The sequence below is a fragment of the Cnephaeus nilssonii genome, assembly GCF_951640355.1.
Source record: "Cnephaeus nilssonii genome assembly, chromosome: 6".
Classification (NCBI taxonomy): domain Eukaryota; kingdom Metazoa; phylum Chordata; class Mammalia; order Chiroptera; family Vespertilionidae; genus Cnephaeus; species Cnephaeus nilssonii.
The window spans coordinates 98,838,398-98,855,237 of record NC_137077.1 but is presented as its reverse complement, the minus strand read 5'-3'; the positions used below and the strand labels follow the sequence as shown (position 1 = coordinate 98,855,237).

The 16,840-nt window shown below is 46.8% G+C and overlaps 1 protein-coding gene across 1 annotated transcript in view; it reads right to left on the bottom strand.

Annotated features, from left to right (window-relative positions):
- Nucleotides 1-8,681: 8,681 nt before the first annotated feature.
- Nucleotides 8,682-16,840, bottom strand: part of ALOX5AP (arachidonate 5-lipoxygenase activating protein) — a 32,333-nt gene continuing 24,174 nt past the window's right edge. The window contains exon 5 of the mRNA XM_079776016.1: nucleotides 8,682-9,151. Within this exon, the coding sequence (XP_079632142.1) occupies nucleotides 8,989-9,151 (163 nt within the window). The 3' untranslated portion in view covers nucleotides 8,682-8,988. The remainder of the gene's footprint in view (nucleotides 9,152-16,840) is intronic.

Sequence of the window (16,840 nt, the reverse complement as noted above, 5' to 3'; positions counted from 1 at the left end):
GCATTTCTATCACATTAAGTGTACCCATGTTTGCCTTAATATAAAAACACTAGAGGCCAGGTGCATGAAATTTGTGCACTGGGGGGGGGGGGGGGGTCCCTCAGCCCAGCTTGCAACCTCTCCAATCTGGGACCCCACAGGGATCGGGCCTAAACTGGCAGTCGGACATCCCTCTCACAATCCGGGACTGCTGGCTCTCAACTGCTTGCCTGCCTGCCAGCCTGATCACCCCCTAACCACTCCCCTGCCAGCCTGATCAATGCCTAACTGCTCCCCTGCTGGCTTGATTGCCCCAACTGCCCTCCCCTACCAGCCCGATCACCCTCAACTGCCCCCTCTGCTGGCCTGGTAACCCCCAACTGCCCTCCCCTGCAGGCCCGGTTGGCCCCAACTGCCCTCCCCTGCAGACCTAGTCCCCCCCAACTTCCCTCCCCTGCAGGCCTGGTGGCCCCCAACTGCCCTCCCCTGCTGGCCTGATCGCCCCTAACTGCCCTCCCCTGCTGGCCTGATCACCCACAACTACCCTCCCCTGCCAGCCATCTTGTGGTGGTCATCTTTGACCACATGGGGGCAGCCATTTTGTGTGAGGGCATGAGGGTCAATTTGCATATTACCTCTTTATTATATAGGATTTTAGATTATAGCCATCTGTAAAACTGAATGAGTCCAATCTCCAAGGTCCAAGAAGAGGTGTGTGCCCAGTTAAGTGGTCTGTGGGTCCTATAGCTCACCAAGGAGCACCATTTCCCCCAGTATCACAATCATACAGTCTGCTCTCCTAGGCCCCAGTGAGGTCCCTCCTCCCTACCCCTGACTATTTTGGGCAGCAGCCACTGCCTCCTCTGAGATCCCATGGTCTCTACTGCTATTTCTGCCCACTGTAGCGTAAACTATTGACTATCTGTTTATAAACAATTCTGTTCCCCCTTGAGACAAAGACCTTCTATTACACCAGTGCTTACCTCTGGGTGTAGCAGCTTTGATCTCTGCACACAAGCAGCAGTGTATTCTGTATTCTTCACATACTTTAAAGTGCCTCTGTAACATTTTCATTTTATTGATTTTTTTTTCTTCTCTTTTCTCCTCTTATTTCCTGACCCCTCAATGACACTTCCTTCACTTTTCCTCCTTTCTTGGGTCTGACTGAACCAAACACCAAGTTAGCTCTCAATGACAGGAGTTTTTCTGATTCTATGCTTTAGAATGCTTCCAAATGAACAATAAAAAGAGTGATAAGCCCTAGCCGGTTTGGCTCAGTGGATAGAGCTGTGCCCTGTGGACTGAAGCGTCCTGGGTTCAATTCTGATCAAGGGCATGTACCTCAGTTGCAGGCTCTGGCCCTGGCTCCTGTCAGGGTATGTGCAGGAGGCAACCAGTCGCTGTGTCTCTCTCACAACAATGTTTCTCTCTTTGTCTCTCCCGCTCCCTTCCACTCTCTCTAAAAAATCAATGGAAAAATATTCTCTTGTGAGGATCAACAAACAAACAAAAAAGAGTGATAGGAGGTATAAGTAATGGTTTATTTATTTACTTACTTACTTACTTATATGTTTTACCATTTTATGAAGGTCAGGCCCTGGGCTCAGATTTTATTTTACTTGTTTCATGATAACCAGTTGAGAATCCCTCACTGAGGTAAAGCCGAACATTCTAAAAGAGTACATAAGCACCTCTCAGCTTCTTGGCAACTCACTTCCTTCCTCTGTCTGGTCTCTCTCACTTAATTTCTCAATTATAGCCTCAATATGTAGGAAGATTGAAGGCAGGAAACTCAGGAAAGGAAGGGCTTTGAAACAAGGGTTGCAATGAGATGAGGCTCAGGCATTAGCTGAGCTTTCTGTGGGCACCATTAATCCAGGTGATTGAAGGGGGAAGGATTCACTGAATCACAAAATGTTATTGTGGTTTTTCCTTCTCAGTAGGTAGGAACTGCACACACACACACACACACACACACACACACGCACGCACACACACAGCCTTTCCTCAGATCCCTCCCCCCTCTTTTTATCCAGCCTCATGGGGTCAATCACATCAGCTAGCACTCTTTATATGTCACTGGCCAGTACATTGATAAGTTGAAATATAATTGGGGTGAGGGAGGGAGTTATGTACCCAGAGAGGATGGCCTCCCGGCTCCAGGTGAGAATAGACATTTCCAGACAGTGCTGTGGCCACATCCTGGTTGCCATTGAGGGCCTGAATGCATGCACACGGAACTAAAAGGTCGTGCACCAAATCTTCAATCTTTTGCCCTCTTGTTAATTAGCTGAGCAGTTGTTTATTAACTTGAATTCTGATAAAGTTTATATTTAATTGTGTTTATGTGGTGTTTCCAGTCTATTAAACAGCAAGTCCATTTTTGCAGCAACTTCAGTGATTAAGGCCAAATTCCATTAAAAATTGTTTCCAAAAATGATTGAAAGAGAAACAGAATTGTTACTTTTCTATGGATAGACCTTCTCATTTTCTTGAAGCCTGCACTGACTTCTTTGAGGCAAGGGGGAGCGGGCCAGTTTGCAGGGCTATGGTAAATTGTATGTAGATGCTCCTTACAGACGATCTGCACTGACTACCCGCAGAGCATTAAGAGCTTAAGCAAGGATCGCAGGAAAGAAAGAGGATAAACTTCTTCTGGGACTCGGGGCTATTGGGGTGCTGAGCCAGATTTTTAATTTGGAGAGCAATTCCGCAGAAATGAACAGAAACTGCTACCTAAACATTTTAATAAGAATATGCCCCTGAGCCAAGGTTCAGTTGAGTGCACTGCTTTCCAGTAATTTCATTTGTACAACCGTTCCACAAACTGCCTCTCTCTCCACATTCAGATAACCTTTGCCTCTAGGGTACCATAAAAAATGATATTTTAATAATGTGCCACATTTGTGATCAGAAATACTTAATGAAACACCCTCATGATCATGGTAACAAGCTTCGAAGGACTATTTTCCAGATTCAGACAAAACCAGGTGGTGTCCTATGGCAATTTTTATTGGCACATTGTTTAGTATTGTCTGTGAGAAATCATACCCAACGTAAGGGCCAGCGTTTCTTTTCAGGCTTGAGAACTTGCTGGGTCCCACAGAACTAGGTCAGTTGTCCTACAGAAATATCACACAAGCTGCACCTGTAATTTAAAATGTTCTAGTAGCCACTACTAAGAAAATTACAAAGAAAGAAGTGAAATTAATTCTAATAATACATTTTATTTAACACAATAGAGCCACAAGATTATTATTTCAATGGTAAGCCACATAAAACCATTATTGAAATATTTTACTTTTTTACATTGTCTTCAAAATTTGGTGTGCATTTCACATTTGCAGCATACTCACGTCAGAGCAGCCTCATTTCAGGGGCTCGGTAGCCACATGTGGTTGGTACTGGTGGTACAGCTCTCAAGCTAAGAGCTTTTGAAAGGGTGGTCTGCCACAGGCTGCATCAGGAAAAGCCTGAGAATCTTAAGAACGTGAATTCCTGAGCACTATCCCTGACCTACCAATCATCTCTCTGGGGGTGGCGCTAAAGGCTTGCATTTTTTAACAAGGTCCCCAGCTGGAGCCTTGTGCACTGAAATTTGAGAATTTCTCTTAGGCGATCTGTCCCAGATTTGCTCTTAGCCCTTTAGTCATCACCACTCCCCTATTCCCCCACCCCACAGGGTCACACACACCAGACGACACCATCCCACAACCCTGTCTATTCTGTCCTTAGCTCATCAGTCTTGAGCACTGATCTGATTATATGCCTGAACTGTTCTCGGCCCTGGGATGGGGGTAAACAACAGAGGCAAAGTCTGCCCTTTTGAAGCTTCTGTTCCAGTGGAGGAGACAGACAATAAATGAGTAAAGGGGTAAATCAGTGATCTCATGTCAGGTGAAGTACACAGAAGAGAAGGAAGGAAGGGTAGGAGATGGGGGTGGGGCCAAGGAAGGACTGGGCTTCTATGCAGATGTGGTGCAGTGGTCCTGGAGGGCTCCATGAGGAGGTGACCATTGGCAGGCACTGAATAAAGGAAGGTAGGTGCACCAAAAATCTGGGTGCAGGCCAGTGTGGGTGGAGCTGAGCAAGCAGAGAGAGTGAACAAGGGATGGTGTGCAGAGAGGTCACAGGTACCAACCATTGCACAGGCCCCATACAGCCACATCAAGGATATACCTTTGTCCTAAGAGCAATGAAAATTCCCTCGCAGATTTTCAGCAAGGGCATGTGATATAGAGCTGAGGGAAGTGGCCATGGAAGTTTCCAGGAGAGAGATTGGCATTGACTCAGACAGCAGGGACAGCATGGGGATGGTGAGGAGTGGCCAGCCATGGGATGTACCTTAAAGTAGAGTTGACAGAACTCAACGTAATGATTGACATGGGGTGGGAAGGAAGAGCAACTGAGTGATGGTGGGACATGTCCTGAACTGGAGAAAGCATGGGGTGGAGGAGAGGAGAATAGAAAAAACAATTTCACAAATTCCATCTTCACAGCCAGGGAGGTTCTCAGCATGAAAAGAATCCTATTTTAGTCAAAATAGAAGGGGAAGGAGGAGTGCACCTATTTAAAAATATATGTATACTAGTGGCCCCGTGCACAAAATTTGTGCGGGGGGGGGGGGGGGGGAGGGTGTCCCTCAGCCCGGCCTGCACCCTCTCCAATCTGGGACCCTCAGGAGATATCCGACTGCCAGTTTAGGTCCAATCCCTGTGCAGTCGGACATCCCTCTCGCAATCCGGGACTGCTGGCTTCTAACCGCTCACCTGCCTGCCTGCCTGATTGCCCCTAACCACTCTGCCTGCCAGCCTGCTTGCCCCCAACTGCACCCCCACCAGCCTGATGACCTCTAACTGCCCCCACCCGCCAGCCTGATTGCCCCCAACTGACCCCCACTGATGGCCTGCTCACCCCCAACTGCCTCCCCCCACTGGCCTGATCACCCACAACTACCCTCCCCTCTTGGTCCCTAACTGCCTCTACCTCGGCCCCACCACCATAGCTTTGTCCAGAAGAACATCCGGAAGGTCTCCTGGAAGGTCTCCCAGTCTAATTAGCATATTATCCTTTTATTAGTATAGATAGAGGCCTGCTGCATGGGTGGGGGCCGGCTGGTTTGCCCTGAAGGGTGTCCCAGATCAGAGTGGGGGTTCCCTTGGGGGGTGGGGTGGCCTGGGCGAGGGGCCTGTGGTGGTTTTCAGGCCGGCCACGCCCCCATTGGGGTGTGGGTCCCCACTGGGGGGTGTGGCCAGCCTGGGTGAGGGGCTGATGGCTGTTTGCAGGCTGGCCATGCCCCCCAGCGGGGACCCTCACCCCAATGGGGGCATGACCAGTCTGGGTGAGGGGCTGAGGGCCGTTTGCAGGCCCCTCCCTCGGCAGCCAGCCCGGGCTACCCAAGCCTCCCGCACGCTCCAGCCTGCTCCGTGGCTACCGCTCACAGGCCCCTCCTTTGGCAGCCGGCCCAGGAAAGCGGGAAGCTTGGCTTCCTCTGTCGCCAGGGGTGACCCAAGCCTCCCTCCAGCTCCAGCTGGCTCCATGGCTGCTGCCATCTTTGTCCTGCTAATTTGCATATTTCCTCCTGATTGGCTGTGGGCGTCGCAGAGTGGTGGTCAATTACCATACTTCTCTCTTATTAGTATAGACTAGAGGCCCAGTGCACGAAATTCGTGCACAGGGGGCTGGGTGTCCCTCAGCCCAGCCTGCACCCTCTCCAATCTGGGATCCCTCTCACAATCCAGGACTCCTGGCTCCTAACTGCTTGCCTGCCTCTGCCTGATTGCCCCTAACTGCTTCTGCCTGCCAGCCTGATCACCCCCTAACCACTCGCCTGCCAGCCTGATCGATGCCTAACTACTCCCTGGCCAGCCTGATCACCCCTAACTGCCCTCCCCTGCCAATCTGGTCACCCCTAATTGTCCTCCCCTGCAGGCCTGGTCGCCCCCAACTGCCCTCCCCTGCTGGTCTGGTCTCTTACAACTGCCCTCCTCTGCTGGCCCAGTCACCCCTAACTGCCCTCCCTGCTGGCCTGATCGCCCACAACTGCCCTCCCCTGCAGGCCTGGTCCCCCCCAACTGTCCTCCCCTGCAGGCCTGGTCCCCCCAACTGCCCTCCCCTGCAGATCTGGGTCCCGCCCAACTGTCCTCCACTGCAGGCCTGGTCCCCCCGCAACTGTCCTCCCCTGCAGGCCTGGTCCCCCCCCCAACTGCCCTCCCCTGCAGGCCTGATCCCCCCAACTGCCCTCCCCTGCAGTCCTAGTCCCCCCAACTGCCCTCCTCTGCTGACCTGGTATCCCCCAACTGCCCTCCTCTGCCAGCCCGGTCACCCCTAACTGTCCACCCTGCTTGCCTGATCTCCCACAACTGCCCTCCCCTGCAGGCCTGGTTACCCCCAACTGCCCTTCCCTGCAGGCCTGGTCCCCTCCAACTGCCCTCCCCTGCAGACCTGGGTCCCCCCGAACTGCCCTCCATTTCTGGCCTGGTCTCCCCAACTACCCTCATCTGCTGATCTGGTCACCCCCAACTGCCCTTCTCTGCTGGCCTGGTCACCCCTAACTGCCCACAACCTCCCTCCCCTGGCAGGCCATCTTGTGGCGGCCATCTTGTGTCCACATGGGGGCAGTCATCTTTGACCACATGGGGGCGGCCATCTTGTGTCTTGGAGTGATGGTCAATTTGCATATTACTCTTTTATTAGATAGGAGGATATATCCTATATAATCCTATATTATAAAAGCATAATATGCAAATTGACTGAATGGCAGAATGACTGGTCGCTATGATGCACACTGACCACCAGGGGGCAGACACTAAATGCAGGAGCTGTCCCCTGACTAGTGTGCTCCCACAGGGGGAGCGTCGCTCAGCCAGAAGCCAGGCTCACAGCTGGTGAACGCAGTGGTAGTGGCGGGAGCCTCTCTCGCCTCTGCTGCAGGCAGGCAGTAAGGAGCAAGGGGTCCCAGACTGCGAGAGGGCCAAGGGGTCCTGGACTGCGAGAGAGCCAAGGGGTCCCGGACTGCGAGAGGGTGCAGGCCGGGCTCAGAGACACCCCCCCCCCCCCCCCCGTGCACAAATTTCATGTACCGGGCCTCTAGCATATATATAATTGATTCCAGAGAGAAAGGGAGAGGGAGAGAGAGAGACAGAAACATCAATGATAAGAGAGAATCATTGGTTGGCTGCCTCCTGCAAGCCCCCTACAGGGAATTGAGACTGCAACCCGGGCATGTGCCCTGACCAAAAATGAACTGTGACCTCCTGGTTCATGGGTCGATGCTCAACCACTGAGCCCAGCTAGGATATTCGAATCTTACTCTCAACAGGGAGCTACTAGTAAGAGCAGAAGCAACTCTACAAAAGCAATGGCACTAAGAAGCTTCTGCTGGATAGGTTCGGCAGGGAAAGCCCAGGCAGGCTTGAGCCAGCACCATCAGACAGGCCTGGGAAACTGTCCGCCTGGGAGCTTTTCCCCAAGTCCAGAGGTCTGCTGCCTTGAGCATCTCACAAGAGGCACATTGACCCAGACACCACACAGGCCAGACTCCTTGTCTTCATCTGCTCCACTCCCCAACCAGGCAACTCAGGGGAAGTTGAGAGAGGTTTGACCCCTAGACTTGCCTCTTCCTGCCTAAGATGGGGACCCTTACAAGACTCAGCTGGGATTGAAGGGCACTCACCTCTTGCTGGTCACCTCAACTGAGAGCTCAGCCCTGATGAGTTGACTCCCCTGTAGGGCTAGCTTCTCTCTGTTGGGTGTCCTGGACTCCTGACCACACCCAGCCATCTTCCAAATTGTGCTCTTTGGACCACCATGAGTCTATCCACAATATGGAAAATGACTCCACACATATTTTATTAAATACTGCCAGCCGGCAATCTATGAGCTCAATCATTTATTCACTTATTCAACCACTATGTGGGGGCACCTGTGATGGACCTGGCCTTATCATAGGTGCTGGCACTAAATTACAGCACATTTCAAACTAAATAATATGAGTGAAACCTAGTCCTCATGGGGCCAAGAGGTGGGGAGTGGGGTGCACAGTCAACAAATGATTCTTAAGGTAGTCTGTTTGTTTGTGGGAAGGAAAGTGTTTTTTCTTTTCTTTCCTTTTTCATTTTTTGTTTTTGTTTTTGTTTGGGCATTTCTCCACAATTTATCTCATTAAAATATTTTTTAGAAACACACATCTTAATCTCATAAAACTCACACCTACAATATAACACTTTACAGGATATTTGTTTGAGTTCCCAGATAGTTTGAGTCATTGGTACCTGCGTTGGACCCATCCCTGAGCATAGCACAAGAAAAGAACAACAGGACATTGGGGATATTCAAGAGCTGATGATTTAGTGGGGCAGAGTGGCACTTCCTAAGAAATATCTTGAGATGTGCACAGGGTGCTGTGGGATGTCAGAGGGCAACGTAGACCAACCTTGAGTTAGGGAAGGCTTCTTAGAAAAGGCAAGGCTTCAGTTGTGTCTCTTCTGTTTCTTTGTTTAATGGGATTTGCTCATTAAGAGATAATCACAGTTGACATTTTGCTGAATACCCTTTCAGGTGTGTGTGTGTGTGTGTGTGTGTGTGTGTGTGTGTGTGTGTGTGTAATGTATGTCTTATTATCATTATTTAGGTTGAGTAAAACAAACTAGTTATTCAACTTTAGCAACAGACACACACAAAATTCAAACACCAGCTTCCAACATGTCTCTACATTTTATTTTAGGAAAACACAAATCCGGTCCCAAAACATCTTCAGAAAGCAGGATAAGTCAAGGAACAAAGAGAGTGGGTCTGGGTAACAAATCCTGGAATACTGACATTTTCCAGGGGTGGAGCTGATGCAGGATTATTTTCTTCCAGGAAAAGCAAGGTGAACTCAAGCTGTGAAGCCCAGATGGTCATTAGATTTATTTCCTGTCTGAGAGGGCTGCATCTCTCAAGGGCTGAGTTATGATGACTTCTAGGTATTGATCAGATGAGAGCACCAACCCTGTATTCAGCGGAGAGTTAGGGAATGAGTAGCAGAGGGGAGATGGTGGTGGTGATTGTCTTTATGTAGTTTTCAAAGTCACTTCCGAAAAATAGGATGAGGTAATAGTTGAATATGCCAGCAAGGGACATGAGAAACAGGAACAGTATGATACGCTTCCCAAATATGTAGCCAGGTGTGCTGAAAAAGAAGAGAGAAACCTGTAGAAGCTGCACAAATGACACCCATTTTCTCTCTCTCTCTCTCTCTTTCTCTCTCTCTCTCTCTCTCTCTCTCTCTTTCTCTCTCTCTCTCTCTCTCTCTCTCTCTCTCTCTCTCTCACACACACACACACACACACACACACACACACACACACACATTATCACTTTGAAATACATGGGGTTTAAATTATAGCTCCTTTCACTCAAGAATGCTCCATTTACTTCATATGAAGGATGGAGGTCTCTTAGCTATTATTACTCATTGAACATATTTCAAAACCCAGCTAAAGAGCCCAGACTTCAGACCCCTCATCGATAAGGCTCAGCATACAGCTGCTCTGTGTGCTCCTGGTTTCCTCTGAACTCTAGTCCTTGACAGCGTGAAAGTAGCAAGTTCTGCTGGTCATTGGGCATTCTGACTGGGGGTTAGGAATCCCATTGACTCATCCAGACCCTCTCTACCCTGCTCCTCTCCATGAGTGCCTATAAGAGCGTTGGGGCAGCTGTGTATAATGCAAGCCTTTAAGGGCCTCCAGGAGAGAAGTGATGGTTTAAATGAGCTAACAAGGCTGGCGAAATCTAAAAGGTGCTTTGGCATCTGAGACTTCAATCTGCCTGGGAATAACTCATGTTCACTCTAATGAGAGCTGGGCCCCCAGCAGTGAAATACGGGTGTTTTAAGTGAATGGAGGGAGATAGGCTTTTTATACTAGTACATTCATACTCTTCTATCAAAAGCTGTAATCATGAGCTGCTGAAGCATATCATCGGCTGGGGTCAAGAGCCTTTCCCCAGGGATAGGTGACCACCTAATTGTTCACAGCAGCCCCCCCTGGCTTCCTCCCTCTATCTGCAGAATTTTGTAATCTCTGTGGCTGTGTCTATCTGTGTGGCATTAGCAAAGTCCAGCCAAATGGCTCATTATGGCTGTTAGGATGGACCCTGGTGAGGGAGCCTTTGACAACCAGGACTCCTCAACAAGAACAGCTAGCCCAGCTGAGCATATGAGTTAATACCGCTGAGTCTGACTCTTGATATAATCAGAGAGCAAAATTTGGTGTCCACAAGTTTGTTAGAAATTTTATCTTTTTGAAAGGGACCCCAAAGGTTCACAATGTAACCCATAATTTCCCATGTCAAGAGTTTGAAAACCACTCAATAATTGAGTATCAACCTTCTACTACTCAAAGTGTGATCCTTGGACCAACAACATGGAGCTAGTTAGAAATTCATAATCCCAGGCCCCTCCTGGGTCTACAGATCAGAATCTGCATTTTGACAAGCTTTCTCAGTGACTCCCGGGCACATTCGCATTTGAGAAGTGCTGCTGAGGCACCCTGCTCCTTGGCCAGCTGAGCTCTTCTCTCCTTGACTTTTTGGTTCACAGTCATGCTCATGAAATGAGAAGTTCTATCTCTGTACTGGGGAGGGGGTCCCAAAAGAAAGGGTTGTGGGATAAATTGTATCCCACTCAAATTCATAAATTGAAGTACTAAGTCCCATATTTCAGAATACTGCTGTATTTGGAAATAGGGTCTTTAAAGACTCAATCTGACAGAGGGATGACCATGTGTGAAGACACAGGGAGAAGATGACCATCTGCACAAAAAGGAAAGAGGCCTCAGAAGGAGGCAATGTCCAGAACTGTGAGATGCTAAGTTTCTGTTGTTTGAACCACCTAGTCTGTGGCACTTTGTTATGGTGGCCCTAGCAGATGAATATCGAGTTACCTGCTAATGCTGGTAAGGAAGAGAAAAGAATGTCAAGGAGTCTATTTTTCAGACAGAGAACAGAGAGTGCAGAAGCATTAAATTGTGAAAAGTCAAATATTGTGGTGGCTCTGATTTACCACATGAATGAGGCCACCATATGCTCATTATAAAAAAAAAAGGAATTTGTGAAGCTGTTCAGAACACACACAAGATAAATCTGTGGTGAGGAATAAAATGATGATGTCTCCTAATGGAATAGTGCTCTTCTTAAATTTGGGCAGGAATTTTGCAAAGGTCTCAAGGCATACCTCCCCCAAAGGAGATATTTCGTCTTCTCAAGCAGTGCAGAGAACTTAGCACACATGCCTACCGTGTGCAGGGCCAACATGGATGGACTTAGAGGGTATTATACTAAGTGAATAAGTCAGACAGAGAAAGACAAATACCAGATGATTTCACTTATATGGGGAATCTATGAAAACAAAATAAATGAACAATCAAAACAGAAATAGACTCATATATACAGAGAACAAACTGTCAGATGGGAGGAGGATTGGGGAGTAAAAAAAAGGTGAAGGGATTAAAAAGTACAAATTAGCTGTTACAAAATAATCTTGGGGATGTAAAGTACAGCATAGGGAATATAACCAAAAATATTGTAAGAACTATGTATGGTGCCAGGTGGGTACTAGACTTATTGGGGGATCATTTTTAAGTTATATAAATGTCTAACCATTATGCTGAGCAAAATTAATGTAACATTAAATGCCAACCATAATTGAAATTCTTTTTAAATAATAAAAATTAAGGTTGGGATTATATAGTTCTCTCTAAATAGGGTGGGGAAGGTCAGAATGAAATAATTAAGCATCTGTAGAAACCAGGAGTTTTATACCTGTGATTTCATTTAACTCTCAGAACCACTCCATGAGGTATGATTAGCTTATTTTCCAGATGGGGAAAGTGAGAACAGACAAGTTGAACAATTTGCCTAAGGTCACACAGCCAGGAAGAGGCAGAGTGGGAATTCAAACCTATCTGTGTGAGGCCAGAGTCTTCCTCTTTCTGCCACATTGACTTCCTGAGGACTCCTTCAGATTCTGGAGACTAGGATTTGATTATTAGTTTTGCAATAAATGTGCATAAAACACACACATAGCATAAAATCTACAGGAAAACATAAAAGAGGCATTGTACCAAACAATTCCCATCTCGAATGTACCTAAAACAGAGAGGTGAACCCAGGCATTTGGAGACACAAGTTCCAGCCCCAGCTCTCTGCAGTGTGGCCTTGGGCAACTTGCCACCCCTCTCCTACCTCACACAAAAATGTACACCAAATATGGGTAGAAAAAGAAAATTTTATGGTCCCTCTGGCTTTAAAATTTTGTTCTTTTCAATAAAGAAATATAACTTTAAACCTAGTAACTTCTAAAGGGAAAAAAATGGTAATATCAATGAGAGCAGGATACTGTCTCCTTCATTCACCCACTCATCTCCAATAAGTCAGGTCTTCCATAAATGTGTGTCACATGAATGAATCATTCTCAGAAAAAAAGCATGAGCAGCCTTCTGTGGCTCCCAAACTCCATGTGTATAAGAATCACCTGCAGATTCCTGAGCCTCCATCCCAGAGATTCTGGTTCCATATGTCTGGGAGGGCCCCATGACTGTACTTTGAATAAGCATCCTAGGAGAGTCTGGTGCAGTTGGTTGGTGGGTTTCACTTTGAAAACTCCAGCCTTGATATCCATGTGCTCACCCAGGAATTCCAAAAGAAGCAAGCTCATTCTCCAACTCTGATGAACTAACCCATGGCCCCATAATTGGGAGGTGGGGCAGACTCTAAAATGGTGAGTGATCAGAGTGGCTCAGCTGGTTGAGCCTCATCCTGTGTACCAAAGGGTAGCTGGTTCAGTTCCTGGTCAGGGCACATATCTGGGCTGAGGGTTTGATTCCCCTAGTATGGCACATACAGAAGGTAACCAATTGATGTTTCTCTCTCTCTCTCTCTCTCTCTCTCTCTCTCTCTCTCTCTCTCTCTCTCTTCCTCTTTCTAAGTATGTCCTTGGGTGAGGACTAACAAATAATAATAAAATAAATAAAATATTGACACTAAAAGGGAAATTGACTGGAGGGATCAGTTCTTTTGAAAATTGTGCCCATTAGTATGTTGGTAGTTCAATATTTCTGAATGTGCCCCATGCCCCTGATCCCCAGGGTCTCCTTGGGGGAACAGTTCTAAAGTACCCAGCTCAGAGCAGATGATCATTAAATATTTACTAAATGAATGCTGAATGAGGAGTGAGCAAACAATGAAAAGGTGGAGCTGAGTAACCTGAGCTTACTGGCCTTGAGAGTCACTAATCTTTGCCCACCAACCACTGAGCTGAGAGCCTGAAATTGCAGAAGAGTTTAGTGGGAACTCCAATAGGGGACAAGGCTCTCTGGGACAGAAAGAGAGAGCAACCTAGTGCCAGCTGGTGAAGGTAGGTGATAAAAGTCAGATATTCTTGTAATATAATGCCAACTGCCATTGAGTTTGGGCCCAGATAGTAGTTTAGAATGAACAGTGAAAAAACTAAGATTCATCCTTAACTGCTGTTTGGTTAAGGATGCTACAGACAACCCAGTCAGGATAGGGAGAAAGGGCTTGGAGAATAGGATGTAGGACTGAGAATAAGAAACATAAACTTTAAGGGGACTAACGCAGAAGCTACAAAATTCTTGGAAGAAGAAGCTTTGCCCTATCCGGTTTGGCTCAGTGGAAGAGTTGCCCATGGACTGAAGAGTCCTGGGTTCAATTCAATCAAGGGCATGTACCTTGGTTGCAGGCTCAATCCCAGGCCCTGATTGGGGCATGTGCAGGAGGCAACCAATTGATATGTCTCTCTCACATCAATGTTTCTCTCTCTGTCTCTCCCCCTCCCTTCCACTCTCTCTAAAAAAGTAAATACCAATGGAAAGATATCTTCAGGTGAGGATTGAAAAAGGAGAAGAAGGAGGAAGAGCAGAAGGAGAAAGAGGAGGAGGAGGGAAAGGAGGAGGAGGAGGAGGAGGAGGAGGAGGAGGAGGAGGAGGAGGAGGAGGAGGAGGAGGAGAGGAAGAAGAAGAAGAAGAAGAAGAAGAAGAAGAAGAAGAAGAAGAAGAAGAAGAAGAAGAAGAAGAAGAAGAAGAAGAAGAAGAAGAAGAAGCTTTGATGGATGCGATACACCAAGGAATGTCTTCCCTACCCACTGGAACTTCTGAAGGGGACAGGGCCGAAGTAACTTCTGGAGGGAAGCAAAGATGATCTAGAGCCCAAGGGAGAAATTTCTGGGGAAGGATCTCACTGAGCAGGACCTTCCTCCATGGGTAAGGCCAAGAACTAAAGCAGACCCTAAAAGCATTAGGGCATTAAGGTGTCTTGCAGAGACTAAGTGTGACATAGACCAGATACAGAGGCAGATGAACAAAAGAGGGAGGTCCCTGATGTACGAGGCCTTTAGCAAGTAGTTTCTAGAAGGCAGAATTTAACATCCCTTTGGACCTAGCCACAGACTGCTCAGGCTTGCATCTACTTCATTTTGGTCTAGATTAGGACTGAACATCTCATCCTGTATACAGTGTATCATTTCTGTCAAAGACTGTGTGTTAAGAAGCAGTATAAGGACACATTTGATCTCTGTAGGGAAAAACACCGTGACTGATAAGTAATGTCTACAAGCACAGATCATGGGGAAAGGGGCTGGTGGAATCTTCTTATAACCAAGTAATGGGAGAGACCAGGGAGGGATTTAAACTTCTGGTCAGGATGGCAGGATAGGTAAATGCAGTACTCACCCCCTCCCACAACCACATCAAAATTACAACTAAACTACAAAGCAACCATCATTAGGAACCACCTGAAATCTGACTGAATGGGAGTCCTACAACTAGGGAATTAAAAAAGAAGCCATAGGGAGACTGGTAGGAGGGGCAGAATCATGGAACAAGCTGGCCCCACACCCTTGTGCAGTGAATAAAAATTGGGAGGGTCCTGGCTGGTGTGGTTCAGTAGTTTGAAAGTCAGCCCATGCACTGAAGGGTCATGGGTTCAATTTCCAGTCAAGGGCACATACCTAGGTTGCAGGTTCGATCCCAGTCTGGCCAGGGTGTGGGGGGAGGCAACAAATAGATCTATCTCTATCTCTACCTCTATCTCTCTTTTCTCTCCCTTCCTCCCTTCCACTTTCTCTAAAAATCAATGGAAAAAATATTCTCTGGTGAGGATTAACACAAAAAAAATTTAAAATGGGACAGATAATCAACATCATTAAAATGTCCACACTACCCAAAGCAATATATAGATTCAATGCAATCCCCATTGAAATACCAATGACATATTTCAAAGACCTAGAACAAACTCTCCAAAAATTCATCTGGAATAAAAAAAGACCCCAAATAGCCATAGCAATCCTGAGAAAGAAGACCAAAGTTGAAACTAGATCATTAACTTACACCATACACAAAAACAAACTCAAAATGGCTAAAGGACTTATATGTAAGATGGGAAACCATAAAAATCTTAGATGACTCCATAGGCAGCAAAATATCAGACATATGTTGTAGCAATATCTTTACCAATAAAGCTCTTAGGGCAATGGAAACTACATCAAAATAAAAAGCTTCTGCACAGCAAAAGAAACCATCAACAAAACAATAAGAAAGCCCACTGCATGGGAGAACATATTTGCCAATGCTATTTCAGATAAGGGTTTAAGTCTCCAAAATTTACAGAGAACTCATACAACTTAAGAAAAGAAAGATAAACAATCCAATAAAAAAAAATAGGCTAAGGACCTAAATAGACACTTTTTGAAAGAGGACATACAGAAGGCCGAGAGACATATGAAAACATGCTCAAAGTCACTAATCATCCAAAAGATGCAACTCAAAACAACAATGAGGTACCACCTCACACCTGTCAGAATGGCCATCATCAACACATCAACAAACGACAAGTGCTGGGGAGGATACGGAGAAAAAGGAACCCTCCTTCACTGCTGGTGTGAATGCAGACTGGAGCAGCCACTGTTGAAGACAGTATGGAGTTTCCTCAAAAAATTATAAATGGAACTCCCATTTAACCCAGAAATCCCACTTCTAGGACTATGTTCCAAGAAACTAGAAACACCAATAAGAAAGTATATATGCACCCCTATGTTCATAGCAGCACAATTTACCATAGCTAAGATTTGGAAACAGCCTAAGTTCCCATCAGCAGATAAGTGGAATAGAAAACTGTGGTACATCTACACAATGGAATACTACGCTGCTATAAGAAAGAAGGAACGTTTATCATTTGCAACAGCATGGATGGAACTGGAGAGCATTATGCTAAGTGAAATAAGCCAGCCTGAGAAAGATAAATATCACATTATCTCACTCATATGTGGAATATAATGATCAACATAAACTGATGAACAAAAATAGATCCAGAGACAAATGGCGGGGGGTGGGAGGGGAGGGTGTGAATTAGAGATCAACCAAAGGACTTGTATGCATACATATTAGCATAACCAATGGACACAGACACTGGGGCGGTGGGGGCTTGTCCTCAGGGTTGGGAGTGGCTGGGGGGTAGGGGGCAGTGTCAATCGGGGGAAAAGGAGATATATGTAAAACTTTAAACGATAAAAATATTTTTAAAAAATGGGACAGATACCTTGGCTACATAGGTCCCACCTGAGGGACAAGAGGGTCACAACCCCACATCAGGCCACCCAGCCTGGGGTTCAAGTTCTAGGAAGAGAAGTCCCCGTAATTTCTGGCTGTAAAAACCAGCAGGAATTGAGGCTGAGGAAGACAGAGGGCTGCTGGAGTCCCAGGCAGTTCTTCTTAAAGGGCCCAGGCACAGACTTACTTGGACTCACTCCCTCTAAGCTCCAGTGCTAGGGCAGCAGAAAGGCACCAGAGACATACAGGGAGAAATT